The sequence below is a fragment of the Haplochromis burtoni genome, unplaced genomic scaffold (genome assembly GCF_018398535.1).
Source record: "Haplochromis burtoni strain Fernald_Lab_line unplaced genomic scaffold, NCSU_Asbu1 Contig_35, whole genome shotgun sequence".
NCBI classification, from domain to species: domain Eukaryota; kingdom Metazoa; phylum Chordata; class Actinopteri; order Cichliformes; family Cichlidae; genus Haplochromis; species Haplochromis burtoni.
In genome coordinates this window covers 626,406-641,456 of record NW_024582396.1, presented here as the reverse complement: position 1 = coordinate 641,456, position 15,051 = coordinate 626,406, and the positions used below count along the sequence as shown (strand labels likewise).

General features: G+C 40.6%; 1 protein-coding gene across 8 annotated transcripts in view; it reads right to left on the bottom strand.

The window, feature by feature from the left end:
* Window positions 1-15,051, bottom strand: part of LOC102299858 (endonuclease V) — a 77,832-nt gene that overhangs the window by 61,873 nt on the left and 908 nt on the right. For 7 of the 8 annotated variants that reach the window (XR_315583.2, XM_005919192.2, XM_042219563.1 and 4 more), the window contains exons 2-5: window positions 12,841-13,012; window positions 8,851-8,985; window positions 7,323-7,362; window positions 5,994-6,106 (exon numbers count right to left, since the gene is read on the bottom strand). Coding sequence is in view for 7 of the 8 variants with exons in the window: in XM_005919192.2 (XP_005919254.2) it covers window positions 5,994-6,106; window positions 7,323-7,362; window positions 8,851-8,985; window positions 12,841-13,012 (460 nt within the window). In the remaining variant the exon portion in view is untranslated. The remainder of the gene's footprint in view (window positions 1-5,993; window positions 6,107-7,322; window positions 7,363-8,850; window positions 8,986-12,840; window positions 13,013-15,051) is intronic. The other variant, XM_042219564.1, reaches the window with a different exon arrangement.

The window sequence follows — 15,051 nt, the reverse complement described above, 5'->3', positions numbered from 1 at the left end:
GTGTGTGTGTGTGTGTGTGTGTGTGTGTGTGTGTGTGTGTGTGTGTGTGTGTGTGTGTGTGTGTGTGTGTGTGAAAGACAGGGTTTGATTCAAGAATAGGACTGAAGCCAGGGCACCAGAAGTCAGAAACACGGGGTAAGTCATCAATAACACACTAGTTTGAGTTACAGCCAGGCTATCAGTGAGAGAAGAGACAAAGAGAGACAAACAGGGAGAAGGAGATGAAAGCGAGAAAGGGGATAGAGTATGAGAGGAGGACCGATAAACTGGAGGTTAAGGGAGAGAGGAAGAAAGAGAGGAGAGGCGACGAAGACCTGAAGGACTCTGAGCAACACAAAACTTCAACAGAGATAAAATTTTCCAAAAGTGTACTGAGGACAAAAAGGAGGGAAAGAAACATTTTCTACCCTCTCTCATCCTGTCTCTTTTGTCTAAAGCTCGGCTCACACAAAGGCCCACTGCATCACTTCCAGCACAGGGACATCATGTTCAGCTTCAAATAAAAAAACAGCGAGCAGAGAGAGAAGGGCTTTCATGTTCACGGACACTTCAAGGGGACGCATGTGCTTTAATGACGACAGAAGGCAGTCAATACAACCTAATGATTCTCCATCTTAACAAGTTATCCGTTGTTCTTATTCACTGCTAAAGATGAACAAACAGCTGTCTGTTTTCAAGGCCTTTGTTACTTTGCTTTACTGACTATTACTGTATATAAAAGATGAACTTAATCATAGTCACACATTGTATGTGGACTAATGTCTTAAAGCCTCGCATCTGGCATTCTGCCCGTTGTTTTCTTCGGTGACACACTTTTGACAAGAGGCTGGAGGTCTAAAAATCAGCCAATGCTTACTCGTTCGCTTTATTAGCAAAGTGAATCTATAAGTGCAGCACTGCTCATAACACTGGAATTTCACTCTCCACAACTGGAGTTTAGACGGTGTGTTAGTACAAATCAAGCCATATTAAGCAGATAAGTGCATAAACACGACTGGGATTGAAATTAGATGAGGTGAAGCAAAATGCTATTTTTATACCTAAAATACAATTTAAATAGGTGAGTTACAGAAAAAACACAACTCTATGTGCAATAAAGCTTCAAATATAAAGTTGGCATTTTAACCAGGTACTGTAGGCAGGTGTAGCTTTCTGGTCTGAGTGAAGCCACTGTTTTCACGGCAGCAGAGGGTGACTCCTCCGGTTTAAAGTCTGACTGTATAAAACTGTGAAATTCCCCTCCTGCTCACATCAATAAACACTTTACTGATGAGTTTAAGATGTCTTTGATGTAAATTATGGTCGTCGTTGGACTCAAAAAGGATGATAAAGCAAGCTGAGCTTTAGGAAGGTATACCTTGTGATTAACAGCCATCAGTATTTGGTCTCATCCACAAGTTTTCACATTGGCTGGGACTTTACTAACTAATCGCTGATGTCATGTTGGCCATTCCTAACTTTAGCATATGATTTTAAGACTGAAGTCTAACTTTTGTATTCAGCCTCAAGAGGTCATTTGATGAACTGCAGTTTTTGGCACTTCCCTGTTTCTGTTTTCAGTCTTGGAGGCTGACATTCGTTTACAGGCTCTTTTCTTTGAATTTTTAAACTGATTTAAATCACTCTTACAAAATAGTTTGTTTTTTTTTCCCCGAGTGATAAATCAGAAGCTTGATGAAACTTTTAAATAAGTTATTAAAGCAGAATTCATATAATTTTATGAATCTCTATTAAAGGCAACCAAACTCAGAAAAAATATCCCTGAACAAGTTACATTTAAGTAAAAAAATGGTGAAAATGTTTTGACCTACATACAGGTGTAATACAGGTGTGACCTTTTACATTTTGTACCTTCAGTCACTCACTATGTGTTAACAGACCTCTCTGCATAGAATCACTTGTTATTAACCTCTGTCTCTCTTCCACTGCTTGTCTTTATCCTGTCTTCCTTCTCTCACACCAACCAATCACAGCAGATGGCCCCGCCCCTCCCTGAGCCTGGTTCTGCTGGAGGTTTCTTCCTGTTAAAAGGGAGTTTTTCCTTCCCACTGTCACCAAAGTGCTTGCTCATAGGGGTTCATATGATTGTTGGGTTTTTCTCTGTATGTATTGTTGTAGGGTCTACCTTACAATGTAAAGCGCCTTGAGGCGACTGTTGTTGTGATTTGGTGCTATATAAATAAAATTGAATTGAATTGAATAGATGTCTACTGTTTCTTAATGAAACTCAAACCTCCATGCAAAAATATATTTGTTTTACAGTGCGTCTTTAAAATTTATGTACATTATAGTTTCTCTGAGCACAGGCTCATCCTGCAACATATTATGTGCATTCGTACATTAACACAATCCCTGTGCTATACAGTGTTTCATTTTCACCTTTCCAAGGAGGCTCCATCTGATAAAGACACACATACACACCTTTACTTTCAAGGTTTGCACATTTAATTGCTTCAACTAAGAGAAACTTCTGTAACCTTGAGAGACACTTCTCAGACTGCATATTGGCTTTCAGAAACTCTGTTTGCTGGAAATGTTGAAAGAAACTCTGACATCTGATCTAATCGAGTATGGCAGCGTATCGCTCGTCAGTGGTACGTGGCGGTGTGCTCGTAGCTCCAGTAATGGCTAATCTTGTTTCAAAAGAGCTAATTTTCTGAAATTTGGTAGGAAGCCTGATATGGCTTGTGTTTCACAGATTACTTCACAGCTAATTTCCCACCAAGCGCTCAAGCGCCAAAGCTGGTGTTCCCTTGAAGCGTCGCAATCGTGTGCGTGCCTGTAGACAAATTAGAAAGAGCCCCAGAGAGTGACAATTACATCAATATGGGCAGGAAGGGACTTCTAAAATTTCACGCTGATCCAAAGCTAATAGCTTGAGCCAAACATGCAGCATGGCCGTGTAATGCCTGTGCTACCTGATCCTGAAAGTAAATGAGCCACATGTATTTGGACACATATTGTTTCAGTAGATAAGTGTGACTGGATGCTCGGGGGTGACCATGATAGGTGTAAACAAAGATCAGATTCCACCCAGGGGGAAAAGACGGGCGTAATTTTTCTGACGCCAAAGCCACTAACACTAATTCATGAGATGGATACATTGCAGAGAATTGAATTAGCATCTTACACGACTACATGAAGATTGCCGGGGTTGTAATCACACTACGTAACTGATGCTAACTGAGAAGTGGATCAGATGTCCGTCCGCTCCTCTCCAAAACTTTGGAGGACCACTCAGCATTAAAATGCTCATAACTGCAGACCTTTAGATTCTATTTAGAATTTGCATAATGGCTTTTCAGAAGTGACCACAGTTAAGCTCAGCTAATTCACTGTCAACTCAGACAAGAAGGCCACAGGGTTCGAGCTTTTTCTCTGAGGAATCTGGAAGTTTCCGAGGAAGATGAAGTCTTAAATAATCTCCTGGAGCTGCATGAGCATGTGAATGTGTGAAGTTCATGTAGGATTTAGACAATGCATTTTTATTGATCTTTTTGATGTATCAGTTTTTGCTTGGTCGGACCGCCTTCTGCTGCTCCCGCCTCAAAAAGGAAATAGCTTTCACAGTTTTCACAGGACTGTGCAGTTCTCTGAAAAACGAAATAAACTCCATGATTCAGTAGGGGAGACCGGGGATAGTTGTAACATTTTTGACATTTCTGTCTGTAAATTGGAGCTCTTTTAAGGTAGTGGATTCAAAATGTAATACAAAGTATTTACATGTCTCTGCTATTAAATAGTGCAGCTATTTTCTCTGCAGCACAATTACCCATTGCATGGTATGGTCTCAAACACGAAGAGTGAAATGTTACAATTAACCCCATAGTCTGGGTTAGTTGTAACATATCCTGGGGTAAAATGTAACACAATGAAATAAGGGTACTAACAAAACATTAACATGTAATCTTTGTTTATTCAACACATGAATGCACTTACATCCATTTATGTAGCTGTGTGTGTGTGACAGAATGCAGAAATCTAGCTTTTGAACATATTCCAACCCCCCAAAAAAGACAAATTATGGAATTTTCTGCAACTGAATATTTCATTAATTTTGGTTGGTCTTCCTTGAGTTTGGCCTCATTGGCTCAGTGGGCATTATAACCTACAACTCTTGCACCAATTTTGAACATAACAATGAAGCTGAAAAAATGTAGTTGTTCACCAGCATCGCAATTCCATTACTTTTTATCATGGCTTACCTTGGTGTGGTTTGCAAAGTGCTTCAGAAAGATGAGGAAATCTGTTTCTTGCACCCATCCTGATTTATTTCCACTACCAGTACTTCCTACTGGTCCATCTCTGACACAGTGGTCTGCATAATGTATGTGTGGGAACACAAACAGTGGAGGAATTGTGTTGCCAATGGCATTAACCGCATATACAAATGCGACCAGTGAACCTCTCTCTGCTGATGTCGTTGCCCCAACTTGTTTAATATAAGTTAAAGTAATAGTGTGGTAAGTTGTAACATCTGCATTATTGTTACAACTAACCCAGACTGTTGCTGTTACAACTGACCCAGACTCCTATAGCCATGAACTAGCTAACATTACAGCCAACGGCTAAAACATTAGCACTAAAGACCTACACAGAATATATCCCCATAGACATACAAATAACATAATTTAAGTTTGATGAGTTTAACTGCAAAGCAGATAATGCTATTAGAAATTGAAATAAAGTAGAAAAACTTACTTTTTGGCATACAAATTACTTTTTTTCGTGTTAAATTGTCTGTGTTTGACAAAATGTGCTGATTTTTCACATGTGATAGCAGAACTGAATTGGGCATGCACAGGATGAGTCACATCATTTGAAACTTAGCCCTGATTGGAGAAATTGGAAGTGTTACAACTGACCCACGTTACAACTATCCCCGGTCTCCCCTACTAATAACTTCCTATAATTTCTATGGATGGAGTGAAGGTGTACTTACACAGATTCCTGTAAAAACCTGACTGTATAAGTTGTTTTACTCAGTTTGCGCTGGTTTTGTTGCAGTTCCTTAGTCTATGCCACATGTAGTTTTTGGTTCATTCCTACTCATTAGTTGCATTAGGTTTGACTTGATGTTGCTTTTCATCCTTATTACATTAAAAAGAGGGAACAGTTTTTTAATATTTTCCTGTGGCTTTACTGGTCTGTCCCTCTTCAGTTCAGTTTGGCCTGAAGTGAAATGAAACTGACGCACCTGCTCGTTTCATCAGGTAGATTTAACTTTAAAGTGTTTTGTTTTTTTTCCTCAGCAGGTCGCTGAGCTGCAGACTGAAACAAAGGGAGCATTTGCATATTAATGAAAACCAGGTTTTGCTGTCCCACAGGTATACTTTGACCAGTGCGCATTTGTCCCAGCTTGATTTGTATTCAAAAAGTCACATTAGCGTTAGCGACACAGCAAGGCCTTGGCTCGCAATAAAAGTCACAGTGAGAACAGTAATGCACGCAAACAAAGCGCACTCTCACACACACACACACACACGTAGAATTAGAAGTTGTGAGTTTACATGCACACAAAGTCACACTGAAAAACAACTCTGTCCTTTGCTTCGTCCCTCTCTGACATTTCTTTGCTTTTCTCTTTAGATGCAGCGAGCAGAGAAAGCGATTACACTTTGAAAACTTAAATAATTCATCCAGTGACTCCTGTCAACACTGAGAGCTCTTTTACAAGAGAAACATGTGTACACAACTAAAAGAAACATTAAATATGAAGCAAGTTTTCTTCATCTTTTTTACATCAAAGAGCTCTGAAGGCCAAACCGCAGAGTGACGAGGCTCTGCAGCTCGGTGGGAGAAACAGACGTTCAAGTCTTAGACTTGTCATTTTGAAATGGCCTTTTTATAACACTGAAAACCACAATGGAAACAACAATGCTGTATGACGGGAGACCTGAGCATAACAAAGTGCACACATGGGCTCATCAAACCTACAGAATCTACGTTTAAAAGAAGATCTTAAATTAAAAAAAGAGATGATGTTTTCTCACTTGCGACTGATGCTCCTCACTCTTGTTGACTCCTTGCACCTGCAGCAAGTTTTTGGCCACACCCACACAGGGCAGCCCTGACAGCACTCCCAGGTGACACGCCAAGCCAAACTCTGCAACGATCCAAACAGCGACAATCAAGTCACATCGAAAATTAAACAGCGGGGAGTAAACGTGCTTCAGCGAACTGTGTGATGCAAAGAAACGTTACAACAGAGGGCTTCACGGTGATTCACTCAGGGTTGATTTTATCAGGTGTTACACCCAACAGTCCCTTTAGTGAAAGCCAAAGTTTATACAGCTTGTCCTCAAACCTCGCTAGACTCACCTTGAACTCAGTATTTTTAACAAGCTCGAGTGGAGCTGAATGCAAATCTGTGAATTAATGATCAGTGAAAATCAGACTGAAATTTTTAGCTGTCTCTTTCTTTGAAGATGCGCTGCTGACGAGTGTCATGCTACGTACGACCCAGAGACCGAACAGCAGCATCGGCATGCACGTCATTTTTTCCATTTTCCTTTCACAGAGATGAGTGTACTCTAACATCCCGAGCCGGCTCATGGAAAACAATCATTGGACATGGGTTATGTGTCACTTCTTTGGCCACACAGACATACAACCGACAGATCTGAATCCATGCAGCTGTCTCTTATGTCACAAAATTAAGTTCAAGCTGAAGGTGTTGTTATAACCAACCAGGGGCGCTCCAGAATCTTTTCATAGGGGTGGCCGTGTGGGGGTGGCACACCAAAAACAGCGTTTTCAATTTTATTGCTGTTGTCAAATATAGGTTACTTGAAAAATATGGCAAAAAAAGAGAGAAAAAACTGAATTATATACCTAGTTTATTTCCTGCTATTAGATTTGATATCACTCAAAATATGTACATATGAAAACCAAATAAGATTTTAAAATCCATCCATCCCTTTAAAGATTCTTCCTCACTCTTGTGTTCACGTTTTTTAAAATTATTACCAACACAGAGGTCACAGAGGCGATTGGGGGGCGGGCAGCAAATTTTAAGGCGTGTCCAGTGCCCCTCCTGGCCCCCCTTTGGTGGCGCCTCTGAATCCAGCGTTATTCGCATAGGTCCAGATGGACAAGAAGATGACCTTGAGGGAAAACTGGGCGATGATTGTACAGGTACAGAGAAACTAACAAACACATTATTCATTAAATGTGTGTTTTGTTTAGATTTTTGTTGTTTGTTCGATTTTTTACAGTGAACTGTTAATATTTTTATCAGTGTTATTAAAAGTTTATTACATTATGTTATCTTTAAAGTAAAAACAGAAAATCTAAAATCTTTGTTCGGTCAGTCGCCTCACCTCTGTAATGAAAGAGACCATTCCCATCCACAAACACCACCTGCAGAGAGAACACACCTGAAATGAGTTCGACTGCAGGAAGCTCGATATTACTCGCTTTTTCCACAGCAGACTTTTCCACGTGTCTGAGGATTAAAAGCACAGGTGAAATAATAAACAGAGCTACTTCATCAACAGAGGCATTATTAATCTTTTGCTTCTACCTGTGCTATAAATGATATGATCAACTAAAATGTCCAGAGTACAAGATTTTTGTCGTTATCTATTGTGTCTATAACCCTGGGATGGCAGAAGATCTTCAAAAGCCGAAGTTAGTCAGAGCTCCTCAAACTGATATTGGAACGCTTCCAGCTCCAACACACCGATGAATTTTTAAAGCCAAAGGTGACTCCGCAGACATATTTCTGCTTGAATCATAAGGGGAGCAGTGACTGCATCTGTCCAGAGCTAAATGTCACTGGAAGTAAATCTGAGCTTGTGTGTGTGTGTGTGTGTGTGTGTGTGTGTGTGTGTGTGTGTGTGTGTGTGTGTGTGTGTGTGTGTGTGTGCATGAATTTCTAAGTGTGTGTGTGTGTGTTTCTGCACACCTGCGTGCACGAGGACGACAGAGGGACAGAGTGGGAGGCGTGTGGGCTGCGACAAACAGAAGCGAGTGGGTGAAGATGAACAAGAGGCGTCGCTTTAGAAAAACAAAAAACCGAGAGGACAAACAGAGGAGCTTCATCGTCGGAGCTGCACTTAATGTGCATGAACGTGATGCGAGGTTTTAAAGCACTTGTCCAAATCCAGTAACGTTAGCAGGTTGTCGGTCTTGTTGGATTCATAAGTAACTTTTTCCACCTTGGAGGATTTATCGGTTATTAAAACATTTCCAGCTCACTGTGCCCTGGAGATGGGAATTATATCACTTCTTCTAGTACTACTACCATAAATATAATAATAATAGTTATCACAATAATAACACTCAGGTCTTACTGAAGAAATTTTAATTACTTAGTTTGCCCAAAATCCTCAGGTTTCTAACCTTATCTGTAGGAATTATGCCAAAACTGCAAACTAAGGTTAACAAGCACAAACTAAAATGTTTTCTTTTCACTCTATTGTGAATATGAACCATCAGCATCAACAAAATAATGGAAAAAGAGTTTGTTTTACTTCCTGGTCAAATAAAAATGCAAAAAGATATATATATTTTCCTTTGTCTGTGTAGCTTTGAGAAGTTAATCTGACAGAAACGAACAGAACCCATTTCAGTAGTCACTAAAACAGGGGTGGGCAACTCCAGGCCTCGAGGGCCGGTGTCCAGCAGGTTTTAGATATCCCCCTGGGTCAACACACCTTAATCACATGATTAGTTCGTTACCAGGCCTCTGGAGAACTTAAGGACATGCTGAGGAGGTCATTCAGCCACTGAAGCATCTGTTGGCTCAAGGACACATCTAAAACCTGCAGGACACCGGCCCTTGAGGCCTGGAGTTGCCCACCCCTGCACTAAGAGGTCATTATTCAAGTTCTAGCACGTCCAGACCTGAGGAAGGAGTGTGGGCTGGTTCTTCTTCAGCCTCTGCAGAGCCTCCAGAAGGAAAGGAGTTTCTCTGAATGCCAGAAAGCCGGCTATGTAGGGGGCCGTCAGGGTCACCATCTGACTGTCTTCATACAGCACCTGGTAGGGGGAGCAGAGACTGCTTCATTTCTTATGACTGAATTTTACTACACCGTCGGATTATCACAGTATTTCATTTCTCCATTGCAAGCAGCAATCTCCAAAGTCTCCACAGACACCCACACTAACGTCTTCATCACCTTCATTCATCATAACCCATCTTTTTTAAATGTTGTTAGGGGCATGGCTGCTTTGATTGACAGGTGGGCTGACACAGGCCAGTATCTGCCAGGTGTCACTTCTGCTGGCCTAACGAGTGTGTTACTGTTATTAACCTTTAAACCACGTTGGATAATTCTGCAGGATATCCATATTTCAGTCAGTCAGATGACCATAAGTATACAGAGAAGTTCATGGTAGACTCAGTGACTGCGGAGTGCCCAGGTCCTGTGGCTGCACAACAGGCCCAAGCACAATCATCGCCCCTCCATCCCCGTGCTTACAGTTGTTATAAGGTGTTTGTGCTGATATGTTGTTTTTTTTCCAGATGTGGTGCTGTGCATTATAATCAAACATCTCTACTTTGGTTCTGCAACTCTTGTGGTTTGTTCAGATGCAACTTTGAGGACTTTTGGAGAGCAGAAGATTTCTCTTGGCAACCATTTGAAAAAAAAAATCTTTGTTCATTTTTTTTTTTAACATAACGTTTCCATGTTAATTGAGGCCTTGAGAATCTGAGATGGAGCTCTTGGGCTTTTGCAGTTTCACTGACGATTGCATGGTTTGACCTTGGGGTGAATTTGCTGTGACATCCACACCTGGGATGTTTATGGCATTGTGTTAACACACACCTGAATCCTACAGACCAGCAAACCGCCCAAACTTCTGCTTTAACAGAGGTGCTGCATTTGATTAGCAGCATTGGCGCTTCTCAGCCTTTTATGTTCTAAGGAAGCAGTAAGTCTGTACTCAGCTTTTCACAGCACTGCACAGAGTCCTGTGAAAACTTACATTATTGCATGACTGTACATAAATGAGTCAGTCAGGGACACTGTCAGGGTGCTTTGGACAAATGCGTCCACCCTAGTGGATATGTAAGGGTGAGTCCAAAGGCACAGACAAGCTGTACAAGATAATCACCAACATCGCCCATCTGGCACAAAATGAAACATCTGCTCCCTGTTGATTAAAGGCTGTGAGTATATTCTGAACATCTGACAATTTATTTCATTTAAGTGACCTGGTCAATTAAGTGGACACAGTTACAGTTTAACTGTATAAACTCCTAAAATTTTGGTGTACATCTAATTTTTAATCTCATCCTCGGGAGGCCTGTAGTGCAGAGCGAGTTCAACAGCAGGATATCTACTCATTGTCTGACAACCACAAGAGGCCACATGAACTTGTAATGAGTCAGCCCATATTTTCTAAATCCCGTTCAAATTAAACGGGGATCACCAATCATGAACATGGAGAGGTCTCAGAAGAATACACAACTATAAGGCTCAACACATACGAGCCAAGCAAGAGCAACAACATCGTTTCTCCATGCTCCATGAAAGTTAGCTTACAGGAAGAGGATCTAAACTAGTTTTTAATAGGAGACTGAACTCAAGAGCTGCACCGGCACAAGATAAATGAGGGTTATTTTGAACTGAATAATACAAAGATACTTATGTGTCCATGAATACAAATCTGGAGCAGAAAAGAGCCCCTTTGTTTATGTAAAACACTATCAATATTGCCTAATTAACAGTCTTTGTATTGCCATGCAGACTACATTTTGATTAGAACCACAGCGGGTTGTAAAATCAGCACAATATATACTGTAAACAGCCTTTCCCATGTTGGCAGGATCCATGTATGTACCTCCCTCGCTGTCCTGTGTATTTTAAGCAGCATCGCCGCAGGTAAACATGTCTGCCATGATCTCCTTCCGAGTATCCTGTGAGGTACCAGCAGGGTCCAGGAGACCCTCTGAGACCTTATGCAGATTACAGGTGCACAAGCTGTCGCAACTTTCTGACCGGCATATAAAATCCTGTTCTGCTCACAGCGAAGAGATGTGCTCACATCTAACAGCATCACGTGTTATCGAGGCTGTTATCGGGCATGAGCTACAAATAAAACACACAAAAGCTGTCCGCCGAGTCGAGCTCGCAGAGGCTCACAGCAGAAACGTTTCTGAATACCTGCCTTGTCATCTGGCATTAGAAATGCCGAACACCTTTCAGGATATGTCATTGTCATATTGTCGACTGCCGTGACCTTCATCTCCTCACAGGCATATTTATTCAGTGAGAAACAATAAAATTATACAACTTTTGCTTTTTTTCTGTGTGACTTGCAGCAGCAGTGAGCACACTGTGGAACGTGGAACTAGCATTCTTTTGAGCCCCAAATAGCCTCAGGTGGCAATGTTGAAGTAAATTGAAAACAAGCAGGGAACATAATCACATTATTGAACAACATTTCTGAACACATTTCATTAGCCTCACTGGGTCCATGTATCAACAATGTATGGTGACATATGTCATTAATTATAATTGGAAGTTGCCAGCAGGCCGTGTTAATGCACAGATAAATAACTGCGAGGAGCAGTGCTGGTGAAAGGCTGCTGGGAAAGTAAATGAAGTGAAAAGCCAGACTGGGAAGGTTACTTTGAGCAGCTCTGTTGCATATTAACACTTTCACTGCCAGACTACTGTTTTCAATTTATGTGTATATTTTAAAAATAAGCACATTAGGGACACAGGCTACATACAGGATGACGTTCACTCACAGCTTTTCTGTGTGTTTACAATTCTATTTTACTTTAAATCAGATCATAATTTACAAAATCAGAGATCACGCTGCATTAAAGAAAAATTAAAAGGAGCGGCTGAGTACATGAACTCATCAGGAAAGATTTTATTCAGGTTATAAATGAAACGAAAGGTTATTGTCTTCTTCTATACAACTGGATCAGAAGCTACATCTATGCATGAAGTTTAATTATATTTAACATTGTAATTACTTGACATAAACGTATATATTTATCAAAATGTTTTTCTCAAGGCCAAGAAAAAAAAAATTTTGTCTTGGAAAAAAGAAAGCCGACAGAAGAAAGCAGCAGCTCTGAGGAAAACAAATATGCGCTCCTCGGGGTTTGCATTCTAATATGCCTAAAATAACGTTGTTGGCATATGACTGTTCATAAGCCCCATAGGCAGGAGCTCACAGGAGAAGTTATCAAAAGGTGAGGGTAAAACATTTAAAATCACTTCAGCGGCTCCCTAGAACATACCGACAGCCCCGGCGAGAGCAAGAATAATTTCTTCCTCATGCCGCCAGCTTTCAGGAGTCATAAAAAAAGCTGTGACTTCAAGGCGAGGAAGCAAGAGGAGAAAAACGCCCATAAGGACTTTGTATTCAGTGCCCAAACAAAGTAGATGCGACTACTTTAAAGGTTAACAGCTGGCCTTGCGCAATATTCCAGCTGCACGTATTACAAAGCCTTCAAAGGCCAAGCATTTTTATAAGGATAGCATTTTGTATCGTCATGTGTTTCCTTTTCATTAAAGGTGTCACTGGTGAAAAAAATGCAGCCTGTGGAATTCAATTTCTGATCCTCAGCCTTCTCCACGAAGCACTGCTGCTGTTCCCACCTGTCACCACTAGAGGTCAGAAAAGCTTAGATGTTTTTAAGTGTTCAAGTGTTTATTGAACTTTCTCACAAATTGAAAAATAGAAATTAAATTTTAATTTACATATATGAGTTTTAATCTGTAATCTTTTATTTATCTTAAACAAACAAAAACATATAAAGGGGGTTAGGGTTATAAAATAACACTAATGTTTTATGAAATATGATATATTTGGCATTACAGGGTTATTTTATCTCTGTTTACTGGATGTAGCGCCCAGGTAGCTCACCTGCAGATCTGGGTAGCTGAGTACCACAAGCTGGGCACAGGCATTGACGTCATCCCCTTTGATGAAGGAGAGGTCCACCCCACCAACTCGCTCCAGACCTGAAAAATCTGGGCTCCTCTGCCAGTCCTCTGTGTCGTCCTCCAGCACCTGCTGCCTCAGACGTGCCTGCTCACTGCATCGGGAAACAAATATATAAACATAAACACAGACAAATATAAACACACTCGCTGGCAATTACTTCATGAAAAAATATGAGGCCGGCATGTAAAGTCTATAGCAGACAAAAGGGCTGTTAACAGCAACAAATCTGAAAATCTCACAGTGGCTTGATGAACCCAGGTGGTTCGACCCCTGCTGTGGTTTGTAGAACTGCAACTAATTTAATTATTCAAAACAAGGGCTTATCTCGACAGCTTTCAAAACCAGTGACATTCACATCGTGAATTTTTAATAATGTCTAAAAGAAGAATCAGTCAGCTGATTGTATTGTACTGTTGAAATGTACATATCTGTAAATGTTGTAATTGTGTCTCTCTGCAGGACAGCAGGAGCTCCACACGCTCACATTAATCAGAGACATCAGGACATGATACAGACTAACATAATGATATCGCTGGTCTTGTCTTTACAAACAAGTAAATCAATGAAAGGCTGATGAGGTGTGGAGGTGGCTCAGCTCCAAGAGCTGCCTGTGTCGTGCCAAAGTAGTTGGCCCTGACAGAAATTGCATCCCCTGCACAGCAGCATCTGTCAGCACAGTCGCTGCTTTTTACTGACAAACGACATTTTTACAAACTTTAGTAAGACAGGTGAGAAAACCATTTACTGTCAAACAATTACTGCTGCTCTAATGTAGGATGAACAAACTAGAGATGGACCGATCCGATATTACGTATCGGTATCGGTCCGATACTGACCTAAATTACTGGATCGGATATCGGAGAAAAATAAAAAATGTAATCCGATCCATTAAATATCACGAAAGCACCTCACAAAACTTGCAACACGCCGTAACTCACCTCAGAACGTTAGCACGTCGGAGCAGTATGCATCACGTGATAGAGCGGCTGTGGCATGCGGGACCTGTCGGTGGTCTGGATAGCATTTGGAGCTTCGCTAGCAACCCGGCATTTCATCTCCGACAAAGTTATCCCCGAGAGAAGTAAAGCAAGTGTGTAAGTCCATCTCTGAATGTTTGTAAAGCATTCCTGCGTTAAGCTTAACGAGCGACTGCCTCTCGCTCTCCGGCTGCTACTTCAATCATGAAACTGCTTAATGATCAGCTGATCGGCTTTTCTGTCGCGAGTCCGTCTCTGTTGTTTGTTTTTGGCCCACTTTGCACCAGAAAGAGGAAACCAGTGGATAAACAACAGCAGCACGTTTAAGCTTGATCAGCTGTTGTTAGAATTTATTTAATATTACTTTCTACACCAGGATCTTTTTCTACGTAGCTGACGCTGGTAACTGTGCAGGGGCGGATCTAGCAAAGTTTAGCCAGGGGGGCCGATAGGGCATTAACTGAGAAAAGGGGCACAAAGACATACTTTTCTTTCTTATTCTCATTTAAAATGTCTCGCTTTTAATTATTTAATATTTATCTGAATCTTACACCCAAAGTTTTAATTTGATGTAAAATGAATGGAAGTCAATTACTGCATATAGTAACTGTTAAGTCTAATATACCCTAGTAAGCTATAGTACTTTTTCCTTTGGGAAGGTACCATCTGTGCAGTCTGCAATTTTGTTGAAGAAAGATGTTGAATCTATTTAATATTTCTTGAAAAAGAATTGATTGCTGTGCATTTTTTTTCACACTGCATCAAATTAAGGTTGAGTACGTCGATTAAGCATCATGAGGTGGAGTGTGAGGGGTGGTTCCCTATTTTTTATTTATTTATTTTTGTTGTTGCTGGGAGTTGGAACCCTATTAGTTAGGTTGCTTAATATTTATGCTAAGTACTCTTTAAAATACCAGAATAGGGAGGATGGTGTAGGTTTAAGTTTATTAGATTGATCAGTATTGCTGAACTATGAAATATTTTTTTTTGCATACAGGTATAACAGAATAGCTTTAGTGTAGTTGTTGTTTTAAACTTGAGTATGAACTTACACAAAATGCAGCAAGATATTTAAAAAACAGTTCTGTTGATTAAAAAACACTATATCGGATTCATATCGGTATCGGCAGATATCCAAATTTATGATATCGGT